The following is a 21957-nucleotide window of genomic DNA, read 5'->3' on the forward strand; positions in this document are numbered from 1 at the left end:
CTTGAAAACTGGCCAGAAACTTGATGGAAATGAAGCCATCTGGTAGTAGCTTTTGCGAAGACTAGGTCAGGTCTGTGTTCCCCAGAGGGAAAGAAGTTCCCTTTTCTTTGGCCTTGAGAAAGGAGGGAGGCAAGTGCATCCAGTGCTCATTCCCAGCCGTGGGATTGAACTCCAGGTGGGATTTCCACACTGTGATAGTCCTTGCTGTTGGCAGGTAGGACCCTTCCCCAGGTTATCTGAATACCTGGTGGTTGGGGTAAGAAAGGGACGATGAGTGTCAGATGCGCTGAGTACTTGTGTCTTCAGGGCCCGCAGCCCACAGGACACCACTTTTTCCCACAGGACAGCTATTTCTAAAGTAGCAATCTCAAAACCAACAGTTAAAGACAATGTTTTTTGAATATGTACCCCTGTGTTTTTTGATTTGTTGATATATAACCATACTGCTGTATATCCATATAGTATATAGTGATCCTAGAAATGTTATATTACAGATATTTTAATATATTAAAAAAACTAAAGGGGCAATAAGGATGAAAAGGCAGTATTTAAAAATAACAGCTATCAGTTGTGTTGTGTTTATTATATACTAGGGCTAGGCAAAGACTTCATGTTCCCATTAGCTCTCAAGGCCCAATCCATCATTAACAGTGGTGAGTATAATTCTGTATTTCAGCTGTCTCCCTGAGCATTTCAGATGCTTTTGGCTAGAAAGATTATTATTGTCAGGTTTGACTGGACTGGCATTGCTTGGAGTTAGTAAGTGCCTGCTGGGACATGTGTTTTATTCGCTCGTGTTTTCTGTCTGCAGTTTCTTTGCAGGACGCTTTTTAAAACCTGTTTTCTATTTTGTGAGGGAAAATTTAGTTAAACACTAAATAATGTAATGGACAAGACCACTTAGTTGGGGGCCCAGGCACCCAGCCATCGGTTGCAATATGCCAAAGTTAACAAATGTATGGGGGCATCCAGGCTGCTGGAGACAGTGACAAAGCCCCCACCGGAGGGCACCAGAGACAGCCTGTGTGAGAGATACCAGCAGAGCTCAATTTATTCAGCTTTAGGTGAAAACACATGAACGCATTTCTGATTTTCCTCCTGCGGGCTGACTGGCTGTTTTTACTACCACCTCTGCTTTGCATGCTTTACTGTGAAAAGTGCTCACTAGGGAGGGGGTAGCAGGAGGAGGTTGCGGGGGTGGGGTGGTTGCACGTTGTTAGACATTTGTGCAGTGAGAGAATGCAAAACCCTGGCTTCTTTAATCTGGTACAAACGTCCAGCTCATTTCTCAGTTTTCTTTGTGTTTCCTGCCTTACAGCTCAGCACTTCTGTTCAACTCCAAAGAGAACAGGGAGATTTTGTCTGGAATGTTCCTTCCTGGTCAGCGTGCCCTATGAGGGGCTGCCTCCTTGCCTCGCAGATGGCTCGTGAGGCTGTTTTCCCTATGGGATCCCCAGAGTCGATGGGGCTCCTGTTTCACTAGGACTAAAGTTTGGGCTGCTGGGTTTTGACATGCGTGATTAGCTGTGCTGGAATTGCACCAGAAACGAAATGGACATGTGCTGCTTGTATCAGGACTTATTTCAGCAGCCCATTCAGTTCGGAGCAGTCTTAGATTTGTTGCGATTCTCAGGAATCTCCTCCCAGTTCTGGTGTTACGGAAGATCATGAACACAAGAAAAATAAAATAAGCAGCATTATTAAAAAGCTGTTTCTAGCCTGACCAGGTGGTAGCGCAGTGGGTAGAGCATCAGACTGGGATGCAGAAGGACCCAGGTTCGAGACCCCGAGGTCGCCAGCTTGAGTGCAGGCTCATCTGGTTTGAGCAAAAAGCTCACCAACTTGGACCCAAGGTTGCTGGCTCGAGCAAGGGGTTACTCGGTCTGCTGAAGGCCCGTGGTCAAGGCACATATGAGAAGGCAATCAATGAACAACTTAGTGTTGCAATGAAAAACGGATGATTGGTGCTTCTCATCTCTCTCCGTTCCTGTCTGTCTGTCCCTATCTATCCCTCTCTCTGACTCTCGCTCTGTCCCTGTAAAGAAAAAAAAAAAAAGTTTCTAGAACTTCTGAGAAAGGAGGATGATATAACATTGAGCCTACTGTAGGAAGTCCTAAAAGAGAACCTGTGAACTTTAAACTCCCAATTTGTCACCTTCTGGAATCTTTCTTTATTTGGCTACAGGTGTATTCTTGAAAAGGGGTGGGAATGCATGTCTGAATTGTAAATCACATATAAGACTATATTTAAAAATGACTTTTAAATATATTCATGTTTATCTGAAGCAAAAACAAGGTAAGTGGTTAAAATATCAGTAGTTTTAAAATTCATGTGTCAGGAGTATATTACTCTGCATGTAAAGAGTTTGATTTTTCAGGTGTAACTTTCCATTCTGGGTTGGTGACTCCCTGACATCGTCTGATTCTACCAGAGATTAATCTGGGGCCACTGCAGAGAAGTTTTAGCAATCAGATCACGACCTGGGACATGGATGCAATTACTTGGGCTGCAGAGCAACAGAAGCCAGCGAGATTAATTATACAAGTTGTGTGTATTGGGAAATCAGAAAGGTCCTTTAACTTGGAATCTGAAGGAATTGGGTTCTAATCTTGATATCGCCACATACCAGAGAGTTACTTGACTGTCTGTGCCCTAGTTAAACCTTTGGTAAAATGGGATAATGATGCCCATTTTTTGGTGGTGGTGTGAGGATTAAACATATTGGGTGCCCAGTAGATAGACTTTGAATGTAGAGTTCCCATTGAAAAGTAATTTAGGAAGAAGCTACACAGTGGAGGTAAGTTAGGACAGGAGATACACATGGAGGGAGATGAGCACCCTGCTTGGCAGAGTTGACAATAAGAAGCTACCGTGCACATCTTGGTGTCCCTGGGTTACGGGTACCCTGTGTGCCTTACCTGCTCCTCCCCTTCCCCAGGCTGTTTATTAGTGAGTGTGAGGAATTACTGTTACCTCTAGCTTTTTTTGTTTCTTCTATACACTGAAACATCAAACCCTTTACATGCAGAGTAACATACACCTGACACAATGAATTTTAAAATTATTAATTTTTAACTATTTACCTTGTTTTTGCTTCAGATAAACATGAATTAAAAGTGCACTCTACTTTAAGGAAAACATAATCAAGGCATTTCTTGACTTACCACATAATTAAATTTGGCAGCTATTACTTATGCCTCACAAAACAGTAACTTTGAAGAAATTCTCCAGTCATATTTTAAATTATATCATTTATAAAAAATATAGTTTTATATGTGATTTACAATACAGACACATATTCCCACCCCTTTTCAGGAATACATCTGTAGCCAAATAAAGGAAGATTCCAGAAGGTAACAGATTGGGACATAGTGTTATACATTTTATTTATTGTTTAAAAAATTTTATTCAGTATAACATTTCTTTTGCTATATAGTTTTATGAATTTTAACATACGTGTAGATTTATGTAATCATGACCACAATCAGGATACAAGAGTTCTGCCACTACAATTCCTCCATCTTATCCCTTTACAGTCACCCCCACCCTCCGAATCCCATGGTCATCTGCACATACTTTTGTTTGTTTGTTTTATTAAGCGAGAGGCAGGGAGGCAGGCAGACAGATTCCCACATGTGCCCCAACAGGTATCCACTTGGCAAGCCCCCTACAGGGTGATGCTCTGCCCATCTGGGGCCACTGCTCCGTTGCTTGGCAATGGAGCTATTTTAGTGCCTGAGGCAAGGTCATGGAGTCATCCTCAGCACCCGGGGCCAACTTGCTTGAAATTTTTGAGCCATGTCTGCGAGAGGAGAAGGGGTGGGGAGAGAGAAAAAGAGAATGGGGCGGGGTGGAGAAGCAGATGGTTGCTTCTTTTGTGTGCCCTGACCAGGAATCCAACCCAGAACTTCCACACGCCAGGATGACGCTCTACCACTGAGCCAACCGGCCAGGGCCTGCACATTTAATACAAATCTTCCACTCCCGTGGCACCATGCACCTCTGCTTTCTAAGACACTGGGAGTTGCTGGTCACGTTGTAGATCGTCAGCCTCAGGAGATTGGGCACCGTGCTGTTCTCTCTCTCTGCTGCAGCCCAGGTCCAGTATGAGCCTGGCACATGGGAGAGGAGACACTAGGGTGTGTCTTAAATGAATGAATCCTTTTTTTCCTATGAAGTCTGTATCCTGGTTTTATCTTGTTCTTTAAATAAGGAGACAGTTGAGAGAAGGCATGAAACTTGCCCAAGATGACATAGTAGTAATTCCTGGACCCAGGTTTGTCTTGCTCTAAAGCTTATGCTTTTCCTATGCTAAGACATATCATGACAGGTAGGATTTGTTTGTGTTAACTCATTTGAAAGTGCATGTGTACATTACCCAACTTTTAAAATAACTATGGTGTGATGATACCTGTGACAGAATTACCCTTGGACCATTAGCTAATGTAAAACCTGAAACCTTGTTTATTTACCATATAAACTCAAAATCTTCTCCGAGCTAATACCAAATTGAGGGAGTAATCTTGTTTCTAAAGTGGCTCACAGTATGACAAATGAGATGGTGTCCCTAGTTGTGGGAACGTGGGTACGTGCGGTGGGGTGGCAGGGATACTGAGTGAACCTGTGGCCGTCACATCCCTGCGTTGGTACTTTTGCTGAGTCAAGCGGGTGAAGAACACAGCTAGCTCTCCAGCTTCCCCTGCAGGTGCCTCAGCTCCTCAGTCACTGATTCAAAGTAAAGCAATAACAGTGTGCATCCCAGCAGGGCATAAGAGCTGAAGAAAAACTCATGTTTTTAATACTGCAACTCTCCAGGCAGAGGAATCTGGATGTGTGTGTGTGTGTGTGTGTGTGTGTGTGTGTGTGTGTGTGTGTTTAATTTTCCTTCTTAAGAAGATAGGACAGGCCTTAGCTAAGAAGAGGATGAAGTGTGGCGTGTGTGTCTCACACTGGTCACATAAGGGCCATTAGGCTTAGCAGGTCAAGTACAGGCAGAGAAGGCAGTGTCCTGTCCCTTTGGTTTCCTTGGAGACCCTCGGAGATCCCCAGGATTCTGCTTGCACAACAGACATGGCCTCACAGGGCTGAGAGCTCATAACTAAAGGTAGATAAGTCAGCTGCAATCTTGAAGTAGGTTAAATTTATTATATTCTGTTGTTTTTGCAAATGTAAAGGGTCTCACATAAAATTCTTACTTCCCGAGCAGCCAAAGTTGAGAATTCCTCCTTCTCATGAATAGAGGGCTGTGCAGAAGTCAGGAGACCTATGTTCTATCCCCATATCTGCCGTCAGTTCACTGCGTGACCCTGGGTAAGTCACTTAAACCTACCTGGACTGACCGGATGAGTGGTGTCCAGACTGGATCCACGATTCTGATTTGGCAGCTTAGGAGAGAGGAATTTAGTATAAGGTGCTGAAGTGATGAGTTCCTTTGACAATTATTTCAACTAGAGCAGCACAGTTTTATCAGTTACAAATGTCAGTCAGGGTTTTGCAAGATTTTGGACAAAAGGATACCACTGTTGTTAAAAAAAAAAAAAAAGAAAGAAAAGAAAGCCCTTGAACTAGATTAAACCCAGCCCATCAAGAGATTTCAAAACCTTCAGTGTCCTGTGGCAGGGAACTTCAAATGAGTGATATACTGTAAAAACAACCATGAAGTGGGCCTTTACCACGTGCTTCTGTTCCAGGCCAGCTGGTAAGGTGGAAGAGAGACAGAAGCACAGAACAGCCAGTGGGTCCAGAGCACCCTTTCTATCTTAGCAAACCTTACACAACAGAGCACACAGTATTCTCAGTGCTTCATACCTGCTGGCTCAGTAAGCCTTCCTCTAAGCCTATAAATAATAACTCTATGAGGAATAGTTATTATCCCCACTTTGTAGGGAAGAAAATGAGGAGCCGAGACTGCTTGAGGTCACCACCTAAGTGATGCAGCTGGGATCAGAGTCCCTGCTCTACACCGTCAACCCCTGTGTTAAGCTGAATACCCTTCCCCACACCCCACTGGCGCATGGACAGGAAGCTGGTCCCAATGTGCACTTGGCACTTGAAACCACTTCTTTTCAACCTCAATTGTAACCTGGGTAGTATTTTCTAAAACACAAAATCTGATCATATTTCTTTTCTCAGCCTAACAACCCGCTCAGGAGCTGGCTCCAGTCTCTGAGCCCCAGTGTGTAATCTCTGATTTAGTCCCTTCCTCTCTTTGACTCCGAGTCCCACTTCCACACTCCCTTGCTCAACCCCCATCTGTCTTAGAATTCATCTCAAATATCACCTCCTTCTGGAAATCCCCACTGCACCCTGTACCCACCATTCATCATATGAAATCTCTGGACGGGCTTGGCTTTATGTAGTTCCAGGGCTTTCAATTTTCTTTTTTTAAACAGTTGTATCTTTTTGTCCAAAATCTTGCAAAACCCTGACGTTTGTAACTGATAAAACAGTGCTACTCTGGTTGAAATAATTGTCAAAGGAACTCATCACTTCAGCACCAACTAAATTCCTCTCTCCTAAGCTGCCACATCGGAACCAGGGATCCAGTCTGGACACCAGTCATCGGGTCAGTCCAGGGAGGTGTAAGTGACTCACCCAGGGTCATGCAGTGAACTGACAGGAGGTAGGGGCTAGAATGTAGGTCTCCTGACTTCTGCACAGCCCTCTATTCGTGAGAAGGAGGGATTCTCAACTTTGGCTGCTCATTATAATCTCAGGGGCGGGGGCTTTAAAAGGTTTCAAGGGTGGGAGCCCACCTTCAGAGATACTTAATTGGTCTGGGCTTGACCCCCACTCAATCAGTGCTGGATTACTCAGTCAGAAACAAACTTCTTTTTGGAAAAATTGCAAGTATTAGTTGTGAAAAGTATTAGTTGCATTTTAGACTTAAGCAGACCAGAGTTTGTAGCACTGCTGTGCAAAGCGGTTTTCCAAAGGGAGTGCTGAGTGCTCCGGCCCTCTCGGAAGTCCCCCCTCCAGGTTTCTCCTGACTGCCTGGAAACTCCCGGAACACTGTCACCTGGTTGTTGTGGTAGCTGCACAACGCTCCACCTGGTGGAGGAAATGGCTGGAATATTTGTCAGAAGAATGTTAGAATTGCTCTTTAAAAATGTAGTTGTGTTCCATGGCAGTGTAGCTCATGTTTTCATGCGATTTGATCTTCTTCGGTTTAAATTGTGGCTCTAGGAACGTGACGATGTTTGGTATAAAAGCCTCTGCACCTGGACAGTGAGACAGCTGCTCCCCTCCGTCCCGCCTGCCCCTGTGGCAGCTTCCTCAGAGATGTCTGCTGGGTGTTCGTTTAAATCAAGCACAGAAGGGCCATGTGTGCAGGTGTTAGTCGGGCGGCCTGGGCTCTTTGGGGAATTAGATGCGATAAGCAAGAATTCCCTGTTGCCACTTTTCCCTAGTTGTGAAGATGTAATATGACAGTATCTTCTTTACTGATATAGCAAGTGACAGGAGCCAGTGGTGGGTTTCATCAATGCTGCCATTCTGGCTGGCAGCTATGATAAAGCACGAACAGTATGTCAAGATGTGTGGAATGACAGTACCTTGTTTCTGTTGGTGACCAAGGCCCAGGTATTGCTGATACCATGGTGCTTTGTTGCCTTAACAGTCATAACAGGAGGAAATGCTAAATTTCAGAAGTTTGTGAAAACAAAGATAGATTCATGGATTCCCTGAATTCTATCCAAGGGTGCCTTAAACTAAGAACCTTTCTCCAGCCTGGCCTGTGGTGATGCAGTGGATAGAGTGTCAACCTGGAATGCTGAGGTTGCTGGTTCAAAACCCTGGGTTTGTCTGGTCAAGGCACATAAGACAAGCGGTCATTGAACAACTAAAGTGAAGCAACTATGAGCGGATACTTCTTGTTCCCCGCTCTGTAAAATTAATAAATAAAATCTTTAAAAAAAAATACACACACACCTTTCTCTGGGGGTTCAGTTTTATTCTACTTCCTCATTCTTTTCTGTGCTTGTGCCTTACTTACCTCACATGCTTCCTTCCTGCCCCGCATGCCATAAATCTCAGGACACGAGATACACATGCACATCCTTTCTTCTCTATGTCCCCAGCTCCTGTTACAGAATCTAACAACAGTGGCTGTCAAAGGGTCGTGAAGCCTGTATGACAGGACACCCAGAGGTAGGCTGTCCAGGGCCTGTGTGGCATCCTGAGCAGATGTCAAGGGCCAGGCTCCTTCTGACTGCCTGTACCACCCTGCTCATTACAGCTTTCATCCTTCATTGCAAGAGGGTTATTCCAGCTTCAGGTGTTGCTTCTGTGACCCAGTGCAATGCTGGTGGCTAAGGCCAGGCAGGTTCACACTGGGTTTGGGCAGACAGCAGAGGAACTGTGGATTTGGAAAGCATTGGGCCATTCCCATTTATTAGTCTCACAACAGCAGATGAGCCAACAAGCAGGGAAAACCGCTTCTCATAGCAGTAGGCAAATGAACAGCAAAACGGCCCTTCACAGCAGTGGGCAGGTAATTCGCAATCTGCCCTGAGGGTAAGCACCCATAGCATTACCTAAACTATACATACTTGGCTCTGCCACATGCTTACACACTAGTCATGCAAAGTGCAAGCGAGCAAGCCTAACACAGCTATTTTTCCAACATTCCACCCCGTTAGGGTTCCTTGCCTCACAATCTGTGTGTCAAGTATCTTCCATGATGGTCCCTGTATGGAGAGTGAGTTACATTACAGGAACAGAAACGAAACAGTACCGGCTACAGCAACCAAATTACAAAGACACAAGCTATACCAAAAATGACAATAATTACAAAGGTGTCCTTCACAATGTCTCCCTGAGTACTCCGACCAGGGAGTGAACTAGAGGGTCACCTCTAGCCTCCTATCCCACAGTAGATGGGAGGACCATATCCATTGAAGAAAGTATCCTTTGTGCATCTCTGCAACTGGATGGGAACAGCAGCGTGGTGCAGGAGAGCCTCCTCAGGTGCTAGGCCCCCTGTCAGGATCTCTCTTTACTGTCTACAACAGTGTATCTATACAGCAAGGGAGCCAGTGCCCCCTCTAGTTGCAATCCCTGTTTCAGGAGTCCATTACTCTACTCAGTGATCAATCAGTCCATGATAGTGCAGCAGTCTGTACAAATCACCCAAGGTGAAGGTCCATTACAGGCAACTAGCCATACAGCTCTTTGATAAAGACCTCAGCACCTTTCCATAAACTCTGTCTGTTGACTCAAGCCCCATCTAAAACACTCAGCAAGCTTACAGGGCTTGGTGGGGTCAAAGACATTCAAGGCCTGTGCTGCCTTGACAGTTCTCTTAGCTGCTGCTGCTGCAAAAAAGCACCTATTATCTTCTAATGCCAACACCTGCTGCACATTATAAGGGGACCAGTGGATTACCAGTTTCACATGGGGCCTACAGCTCCCTGCCTATCCCAGTTAGACAAGTCCCTAGGCCTGTGATAGCGAACCTTTTTATAAAAACCACCCACTTTTGCAGTGCTGGTCAACCTGGTCCCTCCCGCCCACTAGTGGGCATTCCAGCTTTCATGGTGGGCAGTAGCAGAGCAACCAAATGGCACCACAATTGGCCCACCAAAGCTCTAAAAGGATTTTATTAGATCTGCCATCTAATTATTCTTTATCTGCCCTGGCCACAATCAAATCTACCAATATCTGTATTTGGATAACCTTTATAGACCAGTTTCTCTTGTTAATCATGGGGGAAGGGGGACAGCATGGCAACAGCCTGCATATCCTTACGGTTTAGTGCTGCCTCCACCTCCCCCAAATCTGCCACCATCTGTGTAACTGCACTGATAGGTTGTTTGCCACTAGTGAACCAAAAACGGTTGATGGGGTGCTACAGAGAATAAGATCTTCATTCCTGCTGTAAACAGTTCCTCATCTGCCCCATGGGACCTCAGGTTGAAAGCAGCATTCCTCATACCTAGTTCCCAAAGGACTTGTTGCAGCTCAGTATAGGACTGCCACTGACTCACTGCCCCTGGCAAGTCTCCAGCATTCTGCCAGACCATATCAATGGCAGCCATCATGCACTCTAATAGGGTATGGTTTCCTGGGTTGTCATGGCAGTTCTGAAGATGCTGCCTCAAGGAGGAACAGATGTAATAGTGGCCAGTTTCTCCATCTCTGTTCGGGAGAGCACGATGCCATCCACCCATATGTCCCGCAACCACAGCAACTAGGCTGCAAGGGACTTGGTGGGTTTCTGCCTGAATTTTGCCCCTAATTCCATCAACCCTGTCTGGGTATAGGGTCACACCACAGTGTACTTACTCAGTGTGGAGCGGGTTGTGCCTGCCCTGAGGCACTCTTGGCTGCTGGGTTTTTACATTCTGAGTGACCACCAGCTGGACTCTGAGTCTGTGGACGACAGTTTCAGTGTAATCTTCCTGCTCATAAGAAGAGGACTTGGAACCACTTGCTCTTGACTCAGAGCCACTCTGCTGGCACAGGTGCTGCTCCTTCCATAGCAACCATTTTGGCTCCTATGGGTGCCAGCTCTCAGCCTGAAGCTGATTCTTGAGCTCTTGAACCTGCAGTTGTTTCTCTAACAGCTGTAGCTGCCAATGTTCAGGTTCCAGGGCAAATTGCAGTTTGCAAACCCGTAATTTCTTCTCTAGAGATTGTTCCAGTTCCAGGTGTCATTGGTGTTCAGCCTGCATTTCACACTGCAGCTCTCAAAACTAGTCAGCCTCCTTCTCTAGTGCTGTGATGGCGAACCATTTTATAAAAACCACCCACTTTTGCAGTGCTGGTCAACCTGGTCCCTCCTGCCCACTAGTGGGCGTTCCATGTTTCACGGTGGGCGTAGCGGAGCAACCAAACAGCGCCGTGATTGGCCCACCATGAAGGCTGGAATGCCCACTAGTGGGCAGGAGGGACCAGGTGGACTAGCACTGCAAAAGTGGGTGGTTTTTATAAAACGGTTCACCATCACGGCTCTAGTGCTTGTTTCAGTTCAAGCCATCACTGTTTCTCAGCCTGTAGTCTGAACTTCGGTTCTCAAATCAGCACTCTTCCTCCAGTGACCGTTCCAGCTCATGTCGTTGTTGATGCTCAGTCAGCAACTTATCCTGGAGCTTTTGACCTTGAGCAGCCTCTTGCACAGAGCTCTCGGTTTCTTCTCACGGGGCTGTAGTAAACACCCAGCTAGTGGCCCCCAAAAGGATAGCCACAGGGAACCATATGCTGGAGAACCACTCCTCTATCCCACCCTTCAAGAGTATTGGGGCTCCATACCTGTGTGATCTGAATCCTGCCCACTTTCCCAGATGTAATGTCAGTGGCTGAGGCCAGGCAGGTCCACATTAGATTTGGGCTGACAGAGAAACTCTGGAGCCACCAAGCATTGGGCCATTCCTGTTTAATAGTCTTGCAATGACGAGCAAACTGGCAGGGGAAAACCTCTTTTCATGGCAGCAAGCAAACAAACAGCAAAATGGCCCTTCATGGTGGCAGCAGGCAGTCAATCGTCAATCTGCACTGAGGGCAAGCACCCATAGCCTTACATAGACTATACACACATGGCTCTCCCACGTGTTCACGCACTTAACAGGCAAAGTACAAGCAAGCAAGCCTAACATAGCCATTTTCTCAACATTAGGCTAAAGCCAAAGTTCTTCAAGTCTTGGCAGGACTGAGTGGTTTAGCTGCTACCTCCGTCTCAACTGTGATCTCAGCCCCCTCCTCTCCTCCCTCAGTTCCCTTTTCAGTCACGTGGCAATGGTTCAGTTTCCTCTTGCTCATCAGGCATCTTCCTACCACAAGGCCTTTGTACCTGCTCTTATGGCTGCTCAGCGTTCTCTCCCCTTCTTGCCTTATCTTGTTTCCTTTCAGGCATCCCGGTCCTCATGTCTTCAGGAAGCTGCCTCCATTGTGCCCCTCTGCAGGCTGACCTCACAGCTCTAAGAACCTCTTCTTGTAGTCCTCACCCAAATTTCATATTCTGTTTATTTGTGTGATTATTTGATCAGTGTCTAGCCCCCTCCTGCTGGATTATTAATATTAGTCCATATCTGATGTCTCTTTTATCCAGTCTTATCCCCACTGCCTACTTTTTTGTGTGTCATGTAAAGAGTGCTCAATAAATATTTATTGACAAAAAACAACAAACCAAAACCAAAACAAAGAAACCTACTACTTTATCTCTTAGCACCTAGCACAGAATTGAGTGAAAAAGTATTAAAGGGCACAAAATAGAGTAATGATATATGTCACCATAACTATATAGTACCTTCCAGCACCATTCTAAGACCTAAAATGGTGGTTACCAGGGTAGGGAGTAGGAGAGATGTTGTTTAAGGAGACAAACTTGAAATGAGATATAATGCATAATATGGTAAATATAGAATCAATATTGTATTATAATATTCACACTTGCTAAAAGATTGGGTCTCAGTTATGCTAACCACAAAGAGTAAAACAATTGCATGATGTGATAGAGGTCCTACCTATTGCTATAGTGGTAATCATATTACAACATATAAATGTATCAAGTCAACATATTGCACACCTTAAATTTATACAATGTTGTATATTAAATAAATTCCAAATAAAAAAATAAGATGGACTGTAGGGAAACAGCTGTGTCAGGCTTGCTCGCTGGCACTTTGCATGATTGGTGCGTGGGCACATGGCAGAGCCACGTGTGTGTAGCATACACAGGGCTATGGTGTTTTCCCTCAAGGCGGTTTTCTGAGATTGCTTGAGCGTCACTGGGTCACTGGGAGTGGCTGTTTTCCTGTTTGCTTGCCTGCCGCCTCGAGGGGTGATTTTGCTTTGTTCACCTGCTAACGGGAGAAGTTTTTCCCGACCTGTTTACTCCTCTGCCTATTTGCTCCCCTGCCATTGGAAGACTCTAATAAAGAGAAATGATCCTATGCTTTCCAGTTCTGCAGTTCCTCTACCATTTGCCTGAATCCACTGTTGTGAACCTGCCTGGCCATGACCACCCGCATTACATGGACCAAAAACACTTTATTTGATGGCTTCCGCTCTAAAAAGAACCCAGTAAATATTTATTGCAGAATACATAAGCCTAGCAGTCAGAAGTGGATGCTGGCCCTGGCCGGTTGGCTCAGCGGTAGAGCGTCGGCCTAGCGTGCGGAGGACCCAGGTTCGATTCCCGGCCAGGGCACACAGGAGAAGCGCCCATTTGCTTCTCCACCCCTCCGCCGCACTTTCCTCTCTGTCTCTCTCTTCCCCTCCCGCAGCCAAGGCTCCATTGGAGCAAAGATGGCCCGGGCGCTGGGGATGGCTCTGTGGCCTCTGCCCCAGGCGCTAGAGTGGCTCTGGTCGCAATATGGCGACGCCCAGGATGGGCAGAGCATCGCCCCCTGGTGGGCAGAGCGTCGCCCCATGGTGGGCGTGCCAGGTGGATCCCGGTCGGGCGCATGCGGGAGTCTGTCTGACTGTCTCTCCCCGTTTCCAGCTTCAGAAAAATGAAAAAAAAAAAAAAAAAAGAAGTGGATGCTGTATGAACCTTACCTATTTAATTTCAGTATTTAATATCTTTCTCCTACAGCTATATCATAATTGAGCTTCTCTTCTCTCTGCCCCCCACTAAGATTTTAGGCATGTGTGATTCAAACGTGGTTTTTTAAAACTGTTCATCCTGAAATTATCTAAGAATCAGCTGGCAGGTACTAAGTTCATGGGAGGGAGGGAGCGTGGTTTTAAGGGTAGCTTCAGGGTGGGAGGGGAAGCAGGTGCTGAGCGACAGCTGTGAAACTGGGGGGGGGGGGAGGAAACGGGAAAAGAAGATTTGAATTGGTGGCATCTTTATTTTCTTCCCAGTAAAGAGATGAAAAGGTCTGGGAATGCGCTGAGGTTCCTCACTGCGTCAGTGGATGGTGATGATGCGAATTGGTGGCATCTTACAAAGCCTGGACTAAACTGGGTGTCTCAGGGAAGCACATGTTCTAAAAATTCAGGATCGAGACCCAAGAAGATGATGCTGTTAAGTGAGAGTGGAAGGACCCTAAAGCAGGAAAATGAGTCTACTTATTTTCCCTTGAAGAACTTGCAAAAAAGGGCCTTTCTCCAAAGACTCCAGTTGAGAAGTAGATAGAAAAGCTGGATTTCTAAACACATCTGTTTGGAGTTTCACCTCAAACACCTACACATCAAATTAAAGTAGAGCTTGCCTCTCCCCAGGTGGTAACTGAGCACGTGGTAATTTGAGGTCCCTCCAACCCCCTGGAGAGGCAGGGACCGCTTCATCCCTTGGGTGGTGGTCACAGCAGTGACAAATATGGGGACCCTTCCCTGAGTATCTGTTTGACCTCACTGTGTGCAGACCAAAGACAGACAGCCAGGGGACAGTGGCTACTGCGGCTCTCACGCCTCCCTGTCACCCTCTCCCACCAGGAATCAGAAGGTGTTTCCTGCCACTACTGGTCGCTGTTTGACGGTCACGCGGGGTCTGGGGCCGCGGTGGTGGCGGCGCGCCTGCTGCAGCACCACGTCACGGCGCAGCTGCAGGACATCGTGGAGATCCTGAAGAACTCGGCCGTCCTCCCGCCTACCTGCCTGGGCGAGGAACCCGAGAACACATCTGCCAGCGGCCGCACCCTGACTCGCGCTGCCTCGCTCCGTGGAGGGGTGGGCACCCCAGGCTCCCCCAGCACCCCGCCCACGCGCTTCTTCACACAGAAGAAGATTCCACACGAGTGTCTGGTCATCGGGGCTCTTGAGAGTGCATTCAAGGAAATGGTAGGTGGGGCTCAAGAGTCCAGGGCCCCAGGGGCAGGGAGGGCACTTGGGCCAAACCCCTACTTCTTGAAGGTTCCCTGGTAGGGCGTGTCTCTGACCTGTCCACTTGTTGCGTGGTTCCACCTGGCTCCACTGTGATGTCTCCCTTTTATAATATGGTTTCAATTCTCAGTAGGAGTTGGCAGCAACGTCGAGTTCCTGGCATTGCATTCTGGCCAAAATTAAAAAGAAGATGAAAGTGAGAGGTAGTGTGTGAGGCAACAAGCTTATTAAATAAATGTATGCATTACTGCTTGCCTTTCGGCAGCCACATATTAATGCCAGCTGGTTCATTTCCACTTAATTGAATTGAGCATGGTTGCCATCTGGTCTGTGCATGTGTATGGGTTCCAGATGTTTGGAGAAACAGAGCTTTAGTGCAGTGCTCAAAGTGACCCCCCTTTTACAAATCTGATCTGAGAAGAGCTCTTTTACCATGATTGGCAAGGTGGTGCTCACTGCTTTAAAAAAAAAAAAGTACCGGCCAATATCCAAGACTCATTTGTTTTGCTTGGAAACAGGGATTTGTTTGTACATTTAAATTTGAATGTGTCTGATCAATGACTTCAGCCTCCTTCCCTATCAGCCTCTCTGCTGTTCCTGTGCCTGTTGAGACTGCAAGGAAGGTGGGGGCTGCTCTGCTCCCACCTCTCCCCTCTCTGAGATCACCTGCACCAAGTCAGTGGTTTGGGTTCTAACTAGTTTCTCCGTGGAGGGAGCAGCAGCCTGCAGGCGGATAAAGAGGAAGAGATATGTAAAGATAGCGTAGGACTTGAGTAAGGCGAGTAGGCGGAATCGGAGGTGCACTGATGAGTAAATAATATTACATAGCATCATCTGATTTGTTTATTAAGCAAAAATAACTCATATATTTGCCCCTCAAACTTACACCCGTTCTTCACTTGAACTCATCCCTTTTTTGGTCCCAGTGTCTCTCTCCTGTCACACAGATAACATTTTCCCTGTGAGCAGCAGGTGGTTTAAAATGCCCCTTTATCTTAGGAGTGTCTGGTAGTCTCCAGTCCCGAGAAGAATACCACGAGGCTAGAAAAGCTGAATTAGGAAAAATGGAATCAAGGTAGTGAAATTGACTCCTGCTGAGGTTTATTTAGTTCTTATCAGTTCTCACTCTCCAGCTATCATGGGAAGCTCTGATGTGAATGAGTGTGTCTAGACACTGGTGTTCAGAATGCTTATATTTGAGGTAAAAGTTTGACCATGGGCTTATAGCCCTAATGGGAGAAATGCGAAAAGCAAAAGAAACTTGGGGTTTTTCATTTTTCAGCCATTGCCAGTGCGGTGACATCATCGACTGTTACTTGGAACTCTGCTGTATTCTCAGTTTTATCCACCAGAGGCCAGTGTCACATTGTGTCAGGCCTCTGCAGAGCCTCAAGCTTTTCTGCCTGTTAACTCAGTGTTACCATCAACAACTCTGCTTGAAATGAGAGGCCCATTCAGAAAGATACTTAGTAACAGGAGCCTCATTCTTGTTGTTTATATTTTTTCAGCTTTTAACAAGCCAGTTTGATTACCTGAAATTTATCTTGGAAACTTAATTATCAGCAAAAATAGTTTCATTTTCCTGTGTAGTTCATTCAAGTACACAAATACAGAGGTGGACAAAAGCAGGTTTCCAGTTATGAGTATGTGAATGTAAAAAAGCCAGTAGCCACGGCCACCATCACAGCCACCTGGCCCGTGCAGGTTCACATTTGATTCGGACAGATGGTAATGAAACAACGGAGCCAAGAACTGGTGGGCCATTAGCTTTAATCCTAGCTTCCACCCAGCGGGCAAGAAATACACAGAGTGGGAAAACACTTCCCTTTCCATTTAGGGCTCCAAAGCCACTGACTTATCCAAGTTTCCTAGAATCAAAGTTTTCTACCTCACCAGCCTTATTCACTTCTGTTCCCCATCTCCTTCTCTCTGCACAAACTCTGCACTAACTGGCTTCTCCTTTAGCACTCCACCAACTTGGCTGCTTCTCCTCTCCTTCACATGGCCTTTTCTCTGCTCTCCTTTATCTGCTCTCCTCTCTAAAGCTAATCTCAGGAACCAGGAACCGAGAGAGAGCAAGCTCCCGGTCTGCCCCATTTTATAGTGTAGAAATCAAAACCTTTAATCCAATATACTTCCTTGGTATCCAAGGAAGTCTCTGATACCAAGTCACTTAGGGTGGGAAAGGCTTAGTCTTAAAACTAAGCCTTAGGGCCTGACTGGGCGGTGGCGCTGTGGATAGAGCGTTGGACTGAGATGCGGAGGACCCAGGTTCGAGACCCTGAGGTCGCCAGCTTGAGCATGGGCTCATCTGGTTTGAGCAAAGCTCACCAGCTTGGACCCAAGGTCGCTGGCTTGAGCAAGGGGTTACTCAGTCTGCTGAAGGCCCACAGTCAAGGCACATATGAGAAAGCAATCAATGAACAACTAAGGTGGGTGTCACAACGAAAAACTAATGATTGATGCTTCTCATCTCTCTCCGTTCCTGTCTGCCTGTCCCTATCTGGCCCTTTCTCTGACTCTCTCTGTCTCTGTAAAAAACAAACAAAAAACCCAAAAAAACAAAAACACTAAGCCTTAGGATATAACAACCCTGCCTGCTTACAGCCTGTCTCCCACACCCAATGCAAACTATAAGCGAGCAAACCTATATATCATATTTACAAACTTATTTGACCAACAGTGAAACAGATTTCATTCTAGTATTATTCTTTATCAACTAGTGCATTATTTTCCATACAGAAAACTGTAAGCCTACTTTTGCCCACCCCCTGTGTTTATTGACAACTAACTGCATGCCAGGCCTAACGGGGGAAAGAACATTGACCAAATCAAGTGAGTCAAAGCTGGGCATTAAGTAAGCTATAAATGGGAAGGACCTGGAGAGAAGAAACGCAGGATGATGTAGGGGTGTGATTAAAAGAGTCAGGTGTGGAAGCTTCCCTGGATAAGTGAGGCCCAGTGGAGGCAGGAGTGTGTAGGAGGAAAGCAGAGGAAACCTTTTGCGTGAAAAATGTTGGAGAGAGAACTCAGGTGGGCCACAGGCCACAAGCTGGTGTCCACCATGGTTAGAAGGTAGATTTCAAAGGTAAGGATGATGGCAGGTGGACTGGAGAGGCGGTCTGGAGCCCACCTGTGGCGGGTCTGGTGTGCCATACTACAGATCTGTGGCTTTAAGGCTATCTCTTATTCCTCAATCCAGTCCACCCCTCAGCTTCCTTTTGACATGTTAGTTTTTTCCCAGATGGTCTCACCTGGACCCAGAGGCCCACCTGGACCTTGCACTGTGTGTGGCCTTATTAAACGACATACTTATTCTTCGGTTTTCATGGTGCTTGGTGGGGTGGCCCTACTTCCTGCCCTGCTAGCAGCTAAGCCAGTTGATGCCTGTTGGCCCAGAGTAATCATTAATACTGTCTCTGTGTGAATGATGTATTACGTTAACACTGATTACAGAAATATATGCTTAGCTTTTCTTTGCTCAATCAGGGACTTCAGAAGAAATTTACTCCAGTGTCATAGATACAGCGCATGACTTAGCCATTCAGTTGCTTGGGGTGAGCTTCCGAAGCCCTAACACAGAAATTACACAGTGTGCTTTCGATGTAATGGCTTAGAAGGCCATAGCCAGCTCATATAAAATACTTTTTCTTTCCTGTTCCTCTCAATATTAGAAGACAATCCCTTTGAGAGGCATTGTTTAAAGGTAAACTTTGGGTTTTGGGGACACCCAACATGCAGCTGACTTCCTTATCTTGGTGGCCTGATCTTGCTGGTTCCTTCTCAGGCTTTCCAGCCGTTCCTGATTTTTTCCCTCACAATAGCCAGCCACTTTCTAGCTTTGCTGTTTCTAAGTGTTCTTCTGGTCTTGCAGGTTATGTGCCATTCTGATCCTGTATAATAGGGAAACTCGGCATTAAATACGATCCAGTCATTTCAGCTGTGTGGCTTTCTTGCTTTCTCTCTCTCTTAATTCTTGAAGCTTTCCCAAGCCCAGCACCTTAACCTCAGCTCTGCTTCACTGATGAGATGTAGCTCCCACCCCACCTCCTCATGCCCTTCTCAACCACTAGTATAGATTGAACTAATATTTTATAAACGGCATTGTTCTGGACACCATGGGGGTCTAGAAGTAATAGATCAGATTGTTATATTTAGGTACATTTGTCGTCACAAATTATATGACTGTAAAGATATACAATATCTCATTTATTTTGATGTTCTAAATAACATTAAGTAGGGTGGTGGAATGTTGATTTCTATCTGAAAGGACCAGTCAGTTAAAAATATTCAGAAACATCAAGCCCGAATAAATAGTACTTGTTTCCAGGAAGAAGTAGGTATTGGTAAAAATATATATATAGACTAACATAAGTAGGGAAAAAATGTTTTCAACAAGGAAGTCGCCTGACCAGGCGGTGGCACAGTGGATAGAGCGTCGGACTGGGATGTGGAAGACCCAGGTTCAAGACCCCGAGGTCGCCAGCTTGAGCACGGGCTCATCTGGTTTGAGCAAAGCTCACCAGCTTGGACCCAAGGTCGCTGGCTTCAGCAAAGGGTTACTAGATCTGCTGAAGGCTCGCGATCAAGGCACATATGAGAAAGCAATCAATGAACAACTAAGGTGTCGCAATGAAAAACTAATGATTGATGCTTCTCATCTCTCTCCGTTCCCATCTGTCCCTAACTATCCCTCTTTCTGACTCTGTCTCTGTAAAAAAAACAAACAAAACAAAACAACAACAACAACACACCAAAAACAAAGAAGTCAACCGTTGTATCAAATACTGGAAGCTTCTTGGAGGGCGCTGCTTCTCTTTTCCTCGTCTGTCCTTGGGGTGCTGGTGTAGCACGTGGCTTGGGATGAAGGTGACCTCTGACCACAGCCTGTCATACTGTGCATGCTGGCAGAGGCAGGCTTGCCATGTGGCACCCTAACTGTATCTTATCTTGATCCTTCTTCATCTTGAGAAAGCTGCATAGCCAGTCCTGTCTGTGACCACTCAGAAAATGAACCATGGCTTCTTAAAGGACTAGTGTCAGAACTTTTTGAGTCACATCAGTCCTGTTCTCCAGGAATGCTTTGTGACAGTGCCAATTTTAGCAGCTAGGTTTTGTCACCTGTTGTGTTTAGGTTACTGTTTGACCCAAGATGATAGATGTGAATAAAACCAGTAACTCCTAAGGCCTGATGTCAGTGCCCTCCCCCCACCTCTTCACCTCACCGCACAATTCAATAGTCAGTATTTCAGATTCTTGTAGGAAGTCACTTGCATTATATATAGTTGCAGGAGACCTTTGCCCTTCAAGGAATAAGAACCAAATCAGCAGTGACTAGCTTTTTAGCCTGCCACCTACAGGATTTGAGTTCTGGACATAGGCAGGAGAAGATGAAAAATCTGTCTTATTTCCTTTTCAGTTCAGGTATAGATTCTTCACCACAGTGAGGAATGCTTTATAAATTTGGTTGTTACAAGGGAGAAAAATGGCAATATTTTAACTTGTAAAACTACCGTCCCTGTACCTGTTACTGATTAAATGGTTGGAAATACACTCAGTTTGGCTTTGTTGGTAAAAACCATATGGTGCCTGACCGGGCGGTGGCGCAGTGGATGGAGCATCGGACTGGGATGCGGAAGACCCAGGTTCGAGACCCTGAGGTCGCCAGCTTGAGTGAGGGCTCATCTGGTTTGAGCAAAAGCTCACCAGCTTGAGCCCAAGCTCGCTAACTCGAGCAAGGGGTTACTCGGTCTGCTGAAGGCCTGTGGTCAAGGCACATATGAGAAGGCAATCAATGAACAATTAAGGTGTTGCAATGCGCAACAAAAAACTAATGATTGATGCTTCTCATCTAACCGTTCCTGTCTGTCTGTCCCTGTCTATCCCTCTCTCTCACTCTCTCTCTGTCTCAGTAAAAACAAACAAACAAACAAAAACCCCATATGGTGACACTATAGTGAAAAAGAGGAAGATGTATGCAAAGCTGTTTTATAGCTTAGAAATTGTAGTGTTTTAAAAATTAGCATCTTCATGGTAAGTTGTGGACCTGCGCGTCTGCCTGTATTTAAGCTAGAGTTAGTTTTGGTTTGTCTTTGTTTCTGGAGTATCAGAAAGTTCCTCCGAGAAGGAATAAGCATGTGATTCCACTAACAACCAGCAGGTGGCAATATTAGGCAGTGCTGTTTTTTTCCTTTCCCATTGCCTGGCTGACAGATTGGCTTGTTCTCAGAATAAATCGAGATCGGACCCAGATACTAAAACCATGCAGAATCATATTATTTGTGACTGACACTATTAGCAATGTGTTCAGAACGACGTTTTAACCAAGTTAGGGGGAGCTGCCAAGTTCTTTTGAAAGTACCCCACACTTGCTTCCTTGTGCTGCCTGATGTTTCTTTTCTTTTACAACCTGAAATCGGTAGAAAACAAAGAATGATCATGGTGTTGCGTCATCTCTGGGACTTTCAAACTGAATTACAACCATCCCGAGCCATGTATTTTCTGTCTTGCAATTCTTTCCTGCTGAACTAGTCCCATTGGACACATATCTCTTTTTTCCTTTTATTGTCCTCAAGTCTTAAAAATTGGATTCATTCTTTGATGTAGACATAAAGCTAGAAATATTTAGGCAGACATAACACAGGATAAATCAGTCCTTCTAAGTAGAAAGTAGCCTTGGGAGGTCTGCAGGACTTTTGGTGGAGCAGATAATCAATTATCTCATTAATTGAATCTCAAGTCATTTTAGTTGATCCTTTTAGACCCTACTTGAAGAGGTATGATAATGTACATATTTTTTGCTAGTTTTTCTAAATTTGAGTCTTGAGGTTTGCTCATGTTAACTAAAATAGTTTAGCCAAATAGTTTTAGCTAAAATGAGGAAATATTCCAAATTGGTCTGTTTACCACAAAGCAGTGCGTCATTTTTCCCATGATTGCATTGATTTAAAAAAAAAACAAAAAACCGGAAGGTTTTTAAAAATAATAATAATTTTACATATTTTTGTATATTTTACCTAGACTTTGAGAGGCATAAGCTAATTGGAAAAGTTGAGAGTTTGAAGAAAATAGTTGACTTAATGGTAAATGTCTTTATTAACTTCATTTATCATGTTAGATCTGGTAGTAAAAGAACCATCCAGATGGTTCTTTAATGTTCCTTTTAGTACTAAGAGTTTGTGAAACATCTT

The 21957-nt window shown here is 45.4% G+C and overlaps 1 protein-coding gene across 3 annotated transcripts in view; it reads left to right on the top strand.

The window, feature by feature from the left end:
- PPM1H (protein phosphatase, Mg2+/Mn2+ dependent 1H) overlaps positions 1-21957 on the top strand; it is a 373609-nt gene that overhangs the window by 151135 nt on the left and 200517 nt on the right. For all 3 annotated transcript variants that reach the window (XM_066369322.1, XM_066369324.1, XM_066369321.1), the window contains exon 3: positions 14381-14725. In XM_066369322.1, the coding sequence (XP_066225419.1) occupies positions 14381-14725 (345 nt within the window). The remainder of the gene's footprint in view (positions 1-14380; positions 14726-21957) is intronic.

This window comes from Saccopteryx leptura, chromosome 2 (genome assembly GCF_036850995.1).
Source record: "Saccopteryx leptura isolate mSacLep1 chromosome 2, mSacLep1_pri_phased_curated, whole genome shotgun sequence".
In the NCBI taxonomy this organism is placed as follows: domain Eukaryota; kingdom Metazoa; phylum Chordata; class Mammalia; order Chiroptera; family Emballonuridae; genus Saccopteryx; species Saccopteryx leptura.